This window comes from Pristis pectinata, chromosome 21 (assembly GCF_009764475.1).
Source record: "Pristis pectinata isolate sPriPec2 chromosome 21, sPriPec2.1.pri, whole genome shotgun sequence".
In the NCBI taxonomy this organism is placed as follows: domain Eukaryota; kingdom Metazoa; phylum Chordata; class Chondrichthyes; order Rhinopristiformes; family Pristidae; genus Pristis; species Pristis pectinata.
In genome coordinates, this window is record NC_067425.1 from 27,643,248 (window position 1) to 27,657,196 (window position 13,949).

Genomic DNA, 13,949 nt, shown 5'->3' on the forward strand with positions numbered 1-13,949 from the left:
CATTTACGATAGCACTGGAGAGATATAGGAACAGACAGACTAGAAAGGTGCTTACTTGGAGTAAAGGGAATTAAGAGGCTCTCAGGCAGGAAATTGGAAGATTAAATTGGGAACAGATGTTCTCAGGAAAAGTATGGAAGAAATGAGGCAAATATTCAGGGGATATTTGTGTGGAGTTCTGCATAGGCATGTTCCAATGAGACAGGGGAGTCACAAGAGGATACAGGAACCGTGGTGTACAAAGGCTATAATAAATCTAGTCAAAAGGAAAAGAAAAGCTTACAAAAGGTACAGAGAGCTAGGTAATGTTAGAGATCTGGAAGAGTATAAGGCTAACAGGAAGGAGCTTAAGAAGGAAATTAGGAGAGCCAGGAGGAGACATGAGAAGGCCTTGGCAGGCAGGATTAAGGAAAACCCCAAGGCTTTCTACAAGTATGTGAAGAGCAAGAGGATAAGATGCGAAAGAATAGGGCCTATCAAGTGCAGCAGTGGGAAAGTGTGTATGGATCCGGAAGAAATAGCGGAGGTACTTAATGAATACTTTACATCAGTATTCACTACGGAAAAAGATCCGGGGGATTGCAGTGAGGACTTGCAGCAGGCTGAAAAGCTTGAGCATGTAGATATTAGGAAAGAGGAGGTGCTAGAACTTTTGGAAAGCATCAAGTTGGATAAGTCGCCAGGACCGGATGGGATGTACCCCAGGCTGCTGTGGGAGGCGAGGGAGGAGATTGCGGAGCCTCTGACAATGATCTTTGCATCATCGATGGAGACGGGAGAGGTTCCGGAAGATTGGAGTGCTGCAGATGTTGTTCCCTTATTCGAGAAAGGGAGTAGAGATAGCCCAGGAAGTTATAGACCAGCGAGTCTTACCTCAGTGGTTGGTAAGCTGATGGAGAAGATCCTGAGAGGCAGGATTTATGAACATTTGGAGAGGTATAATATGATTAGGAATGGTCAGCATGGCTTTGTCAAGGGCAGGTCCTGCCTTACGAGCCTGACTGAATTTTTTGAGGATCTGACTAAACACATTGATGAAGGGAGAGCAGTAGATGTAGTGTATATGGATTTCAGCAAGGCATTTGATAAGGTACCCCATGCAAGGCTTATTGAGAAAGTAAGGAGGCATGGGATCCAAGGGGGCATTGCAATGTGGATCCGGAACTGGCTGGCCCACAGAAGGCAAAGAGTGGTTGTTGAAGGGTCGTATTCTGCATGGAGGTCGGTGACCGGTGGTGTACCTCAGGGATCTGTTCTTGGACCCTTGTTCTTTGTGATTTTTATAAACGACCTGGATGAGGAAGTGGAGGGATGGGTTAGTAAGTTTGCGGATGACACAAAGGTTGGATGTGTTGTGGATAGTATAGAGGGCTGTCAGAGGTTACAGCGGGACATAGATAGGATGCCAACTGGGGCTGAGAAGTGCCAGATACAGTTCAACTCAGATAAGTGTGAAGTGATTCATTTTGGTAGGTCAAATATGATGGCAGAATAGTATTAATGGTAGGACTCTTGGCAGTGTGGAGGATCAGAGGGATCTTGGGGTCCATAGGACACTCAAAGCGGCTGTGCAGGTTGACTCTGTGGTTAAGGCATATGGTGTATTGTCCTTCATCAATCGTGGAATTGAATTTAGGAGCCGTGAGGTATTGTTGGAGCTATATAGGACCCTGGTCAGACCCCACTTGGAGTACTGTGCTCAGTTCTGCTTGCCTCACTACAGGAAGGATATGGAAGCCATAGAAAGGGTGCAGAGGAGATTTACAAGGATGTTGCCTGGATTGGGGAGCATGCCTTATGAAAACGGGTTGAGGGAACTCGGCCTTTTCTCCTAGGAGTGACGAAGGATGAGGGGGGACCTGATAGAGGTATATAAGATGATGAGAGGCATTGATCGGGTGGATAGTCAGATGGTTTTCCCCAGGGCCGATATGGTGGCCATAAGAGGACATAGGTTTAAGGTGCTGGGGAGTAGGTATAGAGGAGACGTCAGGGGTAAGTTCTTTTACTCAGAGTGGTGAGTGTGTGGAATGGGCTGCCAGCAACGGTGGTGGAGGCTGATACGATAGGGTCTTTTAAGAGACTGTTGGATAGGTACATGGAGATGAGAAAGATAGAGGGCTATGGGTAAACCTAGTAATTTCTAGGGTAGGGACATGTTCGGCACAGCTTTGTGGGCTGAAGGGCCTGAATTGTGCTGTAGGTTTTTCTATGTTTCTATTTTCCGTGATGAGTAAGGCTCCCTTACCAAGTCTGAAAATGGTCCTAGCCTTATTTCAAACATTCAGATTACTCCCCGCCCCCCATACAATGACCTGTAGATTGGAATTTTCCAGGACGGACTCTCCTCACCTGTTCAGCTTCACCAGGGCACCGTTGATGTCAGGGTTGAGTGGCTCCAGTTTCTGTGCTTTAATCAGGAAATCTTTGGCTTTGTCGTACTCCAGCATCAGCAGGCAGGCCTAGCACAGGACACAAGCAACTTGGCTGGCCATGAGAAGGATTACACACAACTGGAGAGTCATAGAGTAATACTGCATGGAAACAGGCCCTTCAGCCCAACCTGTCCACACCAACCAAGGTACCAACCTAAGTTGGTCCCATTTGCCTGCATATGGCCCATAGTCCTCTAAACCTTTCCTATCCATGTACTTGTCCAAATGCCTTTTAAATGTTGTTATTATTGGACCTGGCTCAACTACTTTCTCTGGCAGCTCGTTTCATACACACACCACCTTGTGTGTGAAGAAGTTGCCCCTCACGTCCCTTTTAAATCTTTCCTCACTTAGGATTGGTAAGGACAGCTTAGGATGGTAAGGGGATGGCCATCTGAAAGGTCAGGAAGAAAACAAAAGGGCAGGATTTTTCAGAGTGATATTTGGCATTAAAGATAAATGGGGCGTGGGGGGGGGGGGGGGGGTGGGGGGGCAAGCGGTTTGCAACAGACTGTCATAGTTGACAACATGGTGCCCTGTAATGTGGGTGGGTGGTGGAGAGAGAAGACAGAGACCACAGAAACATGTGGATATTCAGTAGTCACAGGAGATTCCTTAGCAGGGAGGTGATGGATTTTCTGCAAACTTCAACCTCAAGTCCCTCATTTCCTTCTCTCTTTATTCTAGAGGAAAAGATACCAAGGAGAGTGTTGTGCATGGAGAACAAAGCAAGACTTGTTAATACCAATAACAAAGAGCGCAGCAGTTGAGCTACTAGAGACAGATTTTCAGATGCTAGGAGGAAGTTGAAGTTCAGGACCTCCATTAATTTCTGGATTACTCCCAGGGCCACATGCTGGTGAGAGCAGGAAAAGGTAAGGCAGATTAATGTGTGGTTAGAGACACAGGGCAGGAAAGAGGGATATGTCCAGAACAGATGGGTTACACCTCAGCAGGGCCACGGCAGATGTTTTTGGAGAGGGTTCAAACTAAATTACCATGGGGATAGGCACTGGCATGCATCAATGAAAATAAAACATAAGATGCACAAAGGTGTGAGTGTTCAATAGTGCTACAGTAAGGAGTAATAGTATCTGGTGGGAGCAGATTACAAGACAGACAGGCTTGAATAAATACTTGAAAGTACACACAGTGGTGAATAAGGTTGGTGAACTGCATTCACAGATACCAATTGGGAATATGATATGGTGATGATATCTGAAACATGGCTCATAATAAAAATAAAACACCCATTCCCAGCATCGGTCTAGTAAACCCTCGCTGAACTGCTTTCAGTGCATTTACATCTTTCCTTAAATAAGACCAATACTATATATAGTTCTCCAGACATTGTTTTCTCAATGCTCCATTTAAACTGAAGTACAACCTCCCTACTTTTGCACTGAATTCCCCTTGCAATAAGGCTAACATTGTTAGCTTCCCTAATTACTTGCTGCAACTGCATACCATCCATTTGCGAGCCATGCACAGCCTCACAGCTCCAAGGACCCGGGCTCAGTCCTGACCACTGACGCTGTTTGTGTGGAGTTTGCACATTCTCTAGTGACCACATGGGTCTGTGCCAGCTGCTTCTGCTCCTTCTGACATCTCTCTGACAAGTTGTACTGGTAGGTTAACTGGTACACCATGAAACAGACCTACTAGAATAAGACCAGTTTATGCCTATTCTCTTTTTCTGTTGGCCAGCCAGTCTTCTATCCACGTTAAAATGTTACCTGCTACACCATGAACATTTGTGCCACAACCTTTGATTTTCCTTCTCAAATGCCTTTTGGAAATTCAAGTGCAATACATCCACCAGTTCCCCTTTTTCCACAGCACATGCTTCTTCAAAGACAGAATAAATTGTCAAACATGATTTCCACTTGACAAAACCATGTTTACTTTGCTCGATTACCTTGATTTTTTTTCTAAACACCGTACCACAATGTCTTTAAATGTATCAAAAGCTTTTAATATTTTGCCTATGGCAGATATTAAACAAACATTCTTGCTTTTGGTCTCCCTTTTGAGTAAAGGAGTTACATTCGCTATTTTCCAATCTAATGAAACTTCCCCAAATCTAGGAAATTTTGGAAAATTAAAACTAAGCATCAACTATTTCATTAGTCATTTCTTTCCATTGAGACCCAGGACCTGACAGCCTGCAGCTGCAACAATTTGCTTTTCTCTTGTACCTGGTGTTTGTAATTTTCTCAAGTTTCCCTTCCTCCTAATTCTGGATTTACAGCTATTTCTGGCATGCTACTTGTATCTGCGAAAGTGAAAATATGCAAAATACCTGTTTCATGCACGTGCCTAATCCTTATTTTCCATCAACTCTCCAGCCTCATTTTTTAAAGAAAAAAAGACCACCTGTCACTTTAACTTTGTTCCCCCCCCCCCCCAAGCATCCACAGAAACTTTGTATTTAGATTTCTAGCTGGTATTGTCTTGTACTCCAGTTTTCTCTTATTAATATTTCTTAAATCATTCTTTGCTGTTATTTGTATTCTTCAGACCTGCCTCCCATATACTTTGTGCAATTTATGTATTTAATTTTGATACTTCCTGCATGACATAACATTTTGATTAGCAATGAAGGCAGGGAGCAATCTCAAGTATTACATATTAACCTGAGGAGGGCTTACTTCAATGTGACAAGAGAATTTGGCCAGGTTAAAATTGAACCAAAGATTGGCAGATAAAATACTATGGAACAATGAGTTAAAAAGATGATGTTTCAGATGCAGGCTTTGTACAGTCCCACAAGGGGGAAAAACAGAAAAATAACCAACACCAGAGGTCCTTGGAAGACAAAGTAGAGGAGATGTAACAAAAAGGGGTGCATGATACATGTCTGCTGAATAACTCAAAATAGGAACTAGACTTTATATGGGATCTTAAAGAACAAATGAAAAGGAAAACAAGATGGGTAAAGAGGGAAAATGGTATGGTAGTTAACATGAAAAGGAATCCATAAGCCTCATAGTGGCTTTTAGTGAAAGGAGGGGTGATGCAGATTAGTGTTATAGAGCAGGAACCAAGGCTGGAGTAGAATACTTAATCAATATTTATTTTTAAAATCAGTTTTTAAAAACCAAAGGTGCTGCTGTCAAAACCTTAGCAGAAAAGATAATGAAGTGAAAAATCGATGAGTAAGTATTAGAACAGCTGGCTAAAGCATAAAGTAAATGTTGCCTGTTGTTTCAAATATAAAGCATCTTAGGTTGCTGTAGGAGGTGTGGGTGGACACTGTGGAGCAGCTTCCATAATTTTCCTCAATGAAGGAGAGTTCCGAGGGAACTGGAAAACGGTGATGCAATATATCTTCGCCCAAAAAATTTGTGCAAGTACATTCTGGGAAACACTTTCATCTTGGTGGTGGGAAAACATTTAGAAATAAAAAACGGAAACCATTAATAGCTTCTGATGAAGGGTAGCAGACCCTAGACATTGCCAAACATTGACAGCTTCTCTTTGCAGAGATGCTGCCTGGCCAGCTGAGTTTATCCAGCATTTCCTGTTTTGTTTCAGATTTCCAGCATCTCCAGTTTTAAAAAAAATTCAAACCACTAATAAGCGTTTGGAGAATTCTGAAAGAGGGCCAGCATAGATTTGTTAAAAGTAAAGAGTGTTTGACTGGCCAAGAACACTGAAAGGAATGCAGTGGAATTTCAGAAGGTGCTTGACAAAGTCCCACAGGAAAGGCTGGTTACAAAATTGAACCCAGAGAATAAAAAGGATCAAGTGATAGCACTGATAAAATGTTGGCTTCAGGAAAGTAAGCAGAATCATGACAAGCTGCAGCAACAAACAATCTGCTGGATGAACTCAGCGGATTGAACAGCATTTGAGAGGGGAAAGGAATTGTCGACATTCTGGGTTGACACCCCGCATCAGGACTGAGAGTGGAGAGGGGAAATGGCCAGTGTAAAGAGTAGAGGGGGAGTGCTGAGACTGGGGCCAGAGGTGATTGTTGGACAAAGAGGATTGGTGGGGGGGGGGGGGGGGGGGGGGGGCGGGTGGCGGCGGCTGAGGTGGGATGATGGGCAGATTGAGCCAGGTAGAAGAGGGGGAGGGGTGGGGTTGGGAGACAGGTGGATGATAGATGCAGGGAGAGGGTAAAAAAAAGATGGAGCCAGCAGACAGGAGGGGAGGGTGAAGGTAGAGACAGCTGCTGGAGGGTGATAAGTGAGATCTCAAAGGCTATCAGTGTTGGAGTCTAAAAAATAAGGAAGGTGATGATGGGGACCATTAGGAGAGGTGAACGGCAGATGGGAACAGGAACTGGATGGCAGGACAGTGAGTGGGGGAGGGGTTGTGGAGAGAAGAGAGTTGGTGGGTGAAGTGGGTAGTAGGTGGATGGAACCAGGGAGCATAGGAAAGGGGACAAAAATAAGGGGAGCAGAAGGAGAGAGTGAGCAGGGTGTGTGTGTGTGTTGGGGGGGGAGTGGGTGGAAGGGATCATGTGTTACCTGAAATCGGAAAACTCAGTGTTCATGCCATTGGGTTGTAGACTACCCAGGCAGGATATGGGGGGTGGGTGGTTTCTCTACTCTGTGTTAGACCTCACTCTGGGAGTAGAGAAAGCCAAGGATGGACAGGTTGGTGTGGGAATGGAACTGGGAGCTCAGATGGCCATTGCACAGAGTGCAAGTGCTCTGCGAATCAGTTACCTAGTCTATGCTTAGTCTCTCTGATGTAGGACAATTAGTAAATGGATGAAATATGCAGCAACTATCAATTCTGCAAACCATTCTTTAGGAAAGATGTGAATGCCCTGGACAGGGTGCAGAAAAAACAAACTCGAATGATGATTTGATGGGCGACTTCTGGTACAGGGTTAGATTGGGTTTTCAAGGAGAGCATCTCCAATGAACATCATGGTGACCTTATTTAGGGAAAGCAGAGAGAAACTGTCCAATTAGCAGATGTTTCATGGACAAAAGAGCATAGATTTAAAGTGATGGGCAGAGGTTACTGTGGCTTGGGGGCAGAAAGATAGGGATGTGTAGGAGGTTTATTTTTAATTAGACTGAAGATCTTGCTCATTGCTTGTCTGGGTGGTGGAAACAGAGTCAGAGCTGTCAAAAGCAAACTGGATGGGGCAGAAGGGAGAATAATTTACAGCGATAAGATGAAAGCGTAGGAGAAAGAGACCGACCTGACTGCTCTGAAGAGAGCTGGCATAAACCTGATGGACTGAATGGCCTCTTAATGTGCAGCAGTGGTTACAGTTCTACAAGCCCAAACTAACTCTACAGAGGCTGAGAAATAAAACTGGTATGTCCTTGGTCTATGCTCAATGGTATATTCATCAAGAATGGGGAGCTGAAACTACAATCCATGTGGAAGACTTGAATTTACTTGTTCACTTAACTTATAAGACTTCAATATTAAAATTGTTTCCAAAACTCTGTGCCATCACCTTCAGCGCTGAATTCACAGAAGTGTGAGCTTGCTCAGCAGGAAGCTACATAGAGAGTAATCCACTCACCTGGCCACACCTGAACAATGCTTTGGGATGCTTGCTTTCAATCTGTAGAGCCCTTTCCCCATAAACCAGTGCACGGCTCGGTACATCCAGCTTCAGACACACTATGGACAGGTTCAGGAATAGCAACAGTTTGGAGGAATTAACCTTCTGCTTTTGATCCTCGTTAACCGGTTGGCGCTGAGCAAACACAGACAGGGCCTGAGAAATAACGAGAAGAGAAACGTGTAGGACAATTCTGCCACTCTGTCGTCTCTCTGGGACTGGCTTGTGTAGTATAGCTGGGGTGGTGGGGGAGAACAAATATGCAATTAAAACCCAGAGACTAGCAACTTAGATCAAGGTACCTTCACTCATTTTGGAATGGTACAATATAGGAACCCTAAAGGAAAATAATGAATAGCAAACATAGTGTAGACAATTCAGAATATTCAGAAATTGGACAAACAGAAGGAAAATGAAATTAAGTTCCAATAGAAGAATTTTAGTTAGAAAGTTTGAAGATTAATTTTCATACTTGGATGGACAATGAATTGAGGGCTGAATATTTGAGATAATAGAATGATGGACAGAGGAAGTATTAGTTTACACGCACAACCATAATTCTTAAAATGGTGTGAAATGATCTTTAACAAAGATGAATAGAGGTGAACAATAGTACAATTAGATATTACCTCTATGTATCCCAGGAATCTCACAAATACAACAGGGGTGAATTAATGACGCACCTTCATCAATCTAACCAATAAACTTATTGCAGGGTCTTGGCCCAAAATGTCGACTGTCCACTTCCTTCTACAGATACTGCTCAACCCGCTGAGTTCCTCCAGCAGTTTGTTTTCTGCTCCAGACTCCAGCATCTGTGATCTTGTGTTGTTTGGAGTCACCTTAATCAATAGTTCTTTCCAGTTCAACTTTTTTGTTTGCAGTTTGGTTGGCTCCTCGTGCATTGAGTCTGAAGCCTCTGCTCTAGGGAGATGAAGAACGTGCTTTTCCTTCCCTTCCATCCAGAAGGCCACCAGTATTTTGCCCAAAAGGAGGTTGTGGCAAAATGGATTTTTTTTAACTAGAAATTTCAACTTGTACTGCTGTTTAGTATATAATGAATATTAACTCAGTGAACCATCTCATGTCTATAAAATCAAAGTGAAGATTTTTCCAGGCCACACACACGTGGAGGTGCTAACTGATTAAAATATGAAATGTCACATATGAAAAGCAAGAACACTGTAGATGCTGGACATCTGAAATGAAAACATAAAATACTTAAGAGGAAGATATGTTTGGTGGCAGAATCTTGTTGAAGGAGACAGAAGTTATGGCGGCTGATCCATTGAAGATGGTGGGATGAAGGTGGGGACAAGAACAGCCTATCCTAGCACTGGCTGAGCAGACAGGGTAAGAACAGAAGTGCAGGAAATAAATGATTTTCTCCTCTAAGATCTGTTTGTATCAGAACTGGATAGCTCTAATGGAGGTCATCCACCTATAACACTACTCCGTTTACTCACTCCTAGATTTACTGGATATTTCCAACATTCTCTTTTATTCCAGACTTTCAGTGACTTCCGTGTTTGGCAACACACAGTTCCAGCACTGTGGTGATCTTTTTCTCTCCAACTTCCCAGTTTTTTTCAGACAGATCCCTCGCTTACATGGCACTCAAAACGATTGCATCACCTGGACAACTTCACTCTCCACCCAATCATAAACAGTCTTCACTCTTCCCTTCTCTGCAACCTAAAACATGCCTCCCCCCACCCACCCCACCCCCAATTTGGATGAGGGGTGATTGACCGGAAATGTCAACTGATTTTCTCTCCATATTTGCTGCCTGACTTGTTGATCATTTTCTACCTTTTTATATATAAAAAAAATCACCATCAAATACATTCTCCATATTTTGTACTACTGACAGAAGGACTCTGAAACCAGAGAAAGTCTCTCTGCTTGATAGCTGTTCCAGTGCCATTACTGGGCTGATACCCAAGACGTATACATAGATACAGACAAATCATTCAGATACTCAGCCAGAGAGGTGCACTTAGGATTAGAGGATGAGAAGATTTAAAAAAAATGTTATTTATAGTCTGCAAATGCTCATAACATGGCCTGTTTATTGCTCATCGTCAAATACTCTCAGAAAGGTGATGACAAGCTGACTTTATGAACCACTGCAGTTCACTAGCAGTGGTTAGCATGAGTGTTCAGGATGGTGGACAGGGTGCCAGTTAAGGGGGTTGTCTCATCCTGGATGATGGCAGGTGTTTCAGTATTGATTGAGCCACACTGATCTGGGTAAATGGGCAGTATTCCACCACACTCAGGATTCATGCTTAGGTGATGGCAGGAAGTATTTGGAGAAGTCAGAAGGTGAGCCCTTCACCCCAATATCTGATCTGCTTGTGTGGCTGGTCCAGTTAAGTTGTCAGTTAAAAGGGACCTGCACGATGATGGCAATGCTGTCGTTCACTGCTGGGAAAAGGTCATTGCCTGGTGTTTGTGTGGTAAGAACATTACTTGACCTTGATCTGCTGATGTTTGAATGTTGTTCAGGACTTGGTGAATGCAGGCAATAGCTTGCTTCATTTTTTAAAAAGGAGCTGCAAATGAACATCAGAGTGAATGTTTCTACCTATGACAGCTGAAGAAGCTAAAGATGTTTGGGGCAAAGAGTCTGCACTTCTGCAACTTTCGCAGCAATAACCTTCAGCAGAGATGAATGACCTCTGATAACCACAACGATCTTACTTTGTGCAATGCACAGCTCCAAACAACAGACGGTTTGCTCTTCAGTTCTGACTGACTTCAGTCTTACCAGGGCTCCTCAACACTACAGTCAATCAATACTGTCTTGATGTCAAGGGCAGTCACTCTCAGCTCATGTCTGGAAGTCAGCTTGTTTAGACCAAGGCTATGATGAGGTCAGGAGCTGGCTAGTCCTGCCAAAGCCAGAACGTCAAAGGGAAGGTTATTAGACGGCAAGTGCCACTCAACAGCATTACTGACCAGACTCTCCAACACTGCCAATGATTTACTGGAACAACTTGGCTCGAGATGTTGTTAGTTCTGGAATGCAAGTCTTTAGCACTACAGCTAGGATGTTGTCTGGTCCCATTTCCCTGGCTGTATCCAGTGCTCTACCAGCTTTTCCTTGAAGGGAGGATTTCAGAAGGATTAAGAGATGGATCATCCATTCAGCACTTCTAGATGAAGATGGTTGCAAATGTTTCGGCCTCTTCTTTATCACTCAAATGCTGGATCTGCCATCATTTGGGGCCATCTTCTTCTGTTAATTGTTTAATTGTTCACTGTCATTGACAACTGGATGCAACAGGACTTCAGAACTTTGATCTGATCTGTTGATTGAGTGATGGTATCAGTAGACAAAAGCAAACTACTTTCACTGCTTGTGGTCTGATGCTGTAGTTTTGCAACACCTGCACATCTTGCCTTGCACTGCTCCAAGTATTCGCTTCTACAACTGGGTTGGTTCCCCGTAATATTAGGGGTGAGCGACAGGCCAGGCCACAAGATTACAGACTGTGGCAGAATACAACTCTGCTGCTACTGCTCGATGCTCAGTTGAACTACCAGATCTGGCTTAGAAAGAACCACACCTGGTTGGAATATCATTTAGGTATCCTTAATGATAGTCACGGTAACATCAAACCCAACCAATGCTTGCTGGAAAAATACAAGACTTGTGACACTTTCCCTTGAACCAGTTTCAAAATTCTGCTGCTTTAACAATTTTAATTTCAAAAATAAACAGTATTCATTAAAAAAAACAAGAAATACAATAAAACAGTGCTTGCCTCTCTTTACATTTGTCGTGTCATTCAGTCTATACATTCACAGTGTTATCAGTTCTATACATTTGTAGCAGTAGCACATTTTGTGTACAGCACACCATTGCCACTCACGTGACCTCCTGGGACAGTACAAACTTCAAGTGTTTGAGAGGCTCCTACACAGGGCTTAGCCCCTCACTGTCTGGTGGTGGAAGGACTCTAGCCTGCAGTCCTCCCCCACAGAGCCTTTGTGTTGGCTGCAATGGGCTTCAGTCCCTCAGCAGGTACTCCTGCAGCCTGGAATGTGTAGTTGGCAGTATTCCTATATGGACATCTCATTGTATTGGAAGACCAGCAAGTTTCAGGCTGATCAAAGAGCATCTTACACCCCAGTTGATGATCTTCCAGCAGCACTTAATGCCCGTCTCTGAGATTAGCCCAAAGATGAGAGAGTCTTCTGTTATGCAAATACTCAGGATGAAACCCAACAAGGACCCTTGGATCCTTCTTCAGATCTTCTTTGCAAATACACAGTTGGCAAAGGGATGGGCGATAGCCCCATCCTCATTGCGGCCGTCCCAAGGGCAGCACGTGCTGGGAGTAAGATTCCGATCATACAGGAAGGATCTGATGGGTTAGGGCCTCTCTCACTGCCAGCCAAGGGCTTCATGCAGCAAGGAGGCATTCTGCCAGATGATTTGGATGGCTTGGTCTGAAACCACCCCATGGGATCCATCGTGACTTTGTCCCACAGAACCTGCAGGATATTTTGTGTTGACCACTGCTTGATGGATTGGTAGTCAATGACGTCTTTCTGGAAGAACATTTCCCCAAAGGGCAGGTAGTGGTGTAAAGTCCAACTAATTGGGACACTGCATGGCCCATCCTTTGCAACACTACGGACAGGTAGAACCTCAACATGTAGCGACACTTGCATACTTGGGTTCCAAGCACAGCCTAATGCAGCCAACCACAAAGGTGGCCATCTGAAGGAGGGCAATGTTGGTACACTTTTGCCCTCTTGTGCACAGCATGGTTCAAACCCTATTCAGGACAGAACATTAAATTCTAACATTGAAGAAAATATCACCACCCTAAAATGCAGATACTCAACCCTGCATCCTATTGAAAGGAAGCAAGAAATGGTATTTATATTTCTTTTAAAAGATCCCATGGCTTTACATGGGAGTGAATAAAATTCCAAATGTAAAGGAGAATTTGATACCGTGCCCAAGACATTAAGGATGGATAGACCAAAGGTCGAGGCAGGTAAAGCTGGAGAGAGATTTACAAGGACATGGCCAATGTCAGCTGGTGGCAGGGTAGGCATTGGCAAGACAAAGGAAACTGGGTGTGCATAGGCCAGAGCCGGGGGTAAGCGGAGGCCAGCAAGAACTCAGCTAGAGGTGGATAGAGATACAAAAACTAAGAGAATTTTATAAAATGAAGAGGCACCAGAGAAGGAGCCAACACAAGCTCAGAGTGGGCGGAACAATGGATGAATGACACGGTGAGAGTCACAAACAGACAGAGTTTAGGAGGAGTTCAAATTAACAAATCAGGAGCACTGGATAATTCCCACTCACACCCTCAAATGCTGAGTCTAGAAGTTAACCCCAGTGCACACATGCCCCCTGTAGATAGTGGCCAGGCTGAGAGAACCCCTAATAAGATCTCAGCACACACTGATAAGAGGGACAGATGAAAGCCCCTGCAAACAATGCAGTTTACTTTGGGGAATTCTCTCTGAACTCTGATGCACGTTGAAGGGAAGGAAAAGCTCCCATATGAAACAGCACACAGGAGTGGAGAAGCTTTTGTAAAGGTTGACCCCCCCCCCCCCCAACAGAGAGGCAACTGCAAATACTAGTTCTCCCAGAGAAACTACTGCTAATTCCACCTGCTCAGAAAAGTGACCAGGGATAGAACTAGAGAGTCACTGTAGCCTCTGGGATGTTAAACCAATATCTATGCCAAGCTTCATATCTGACTCAGTGTCAGTAAGCAGCAGCATCTTTCCAGCCACTCCTTTGTACCTTCTTGTATTGGTCCTTTGCATCCTCGTATCGTTTCTGGTGGAAGAAATAGTTGCCAAATTCCCTCTCTGTGTTGGCCACTTTCAGCAGTTTGTCCAAAGGGTAATTAAACTGCTCTGCCTAAAGTGAAGGAACAAAAGGTTATCAAAGGGAGAACTAGCAGTTACCAAGGCACTTTCCACATATC

At 44.0% G+C, this 13,949-nt stretch overlaps 1 protein-coding gene across 1 annotated transcript in view; it reads right to left on the reverse strand.

The window, feature by feature from the left end:
* fkbp6 (FKBP prolyl isomerase 6) overlaps nucleotides 1-13,949 on the reverse strand; it is a 49,418-nt gene that overhangs the window by 13,329 nt on the left and 22,140 nt on the right. The window contains exons 6-8 of the mRNA XM_052035716.1: nucleotides 13,763-13,882; nucleotides 7,936-8,133; nucleotides 2,353-2,462 (exon numbers count right to left, since the gene is read on the reverse strand). Coding sequence (XP_051891676.1) covers nucleotides 2,353-2,462; nucleotides 7,936-8,133; nucleotides 13,763-13,882 — 428 coding nt within the window. The remainder of the gene's footprint in view (nucleotides 1-2,352; nucleotides 2,463-7,935; nucleotides 8,134-13,762; nucleotides 13,883-13,949) is intronic.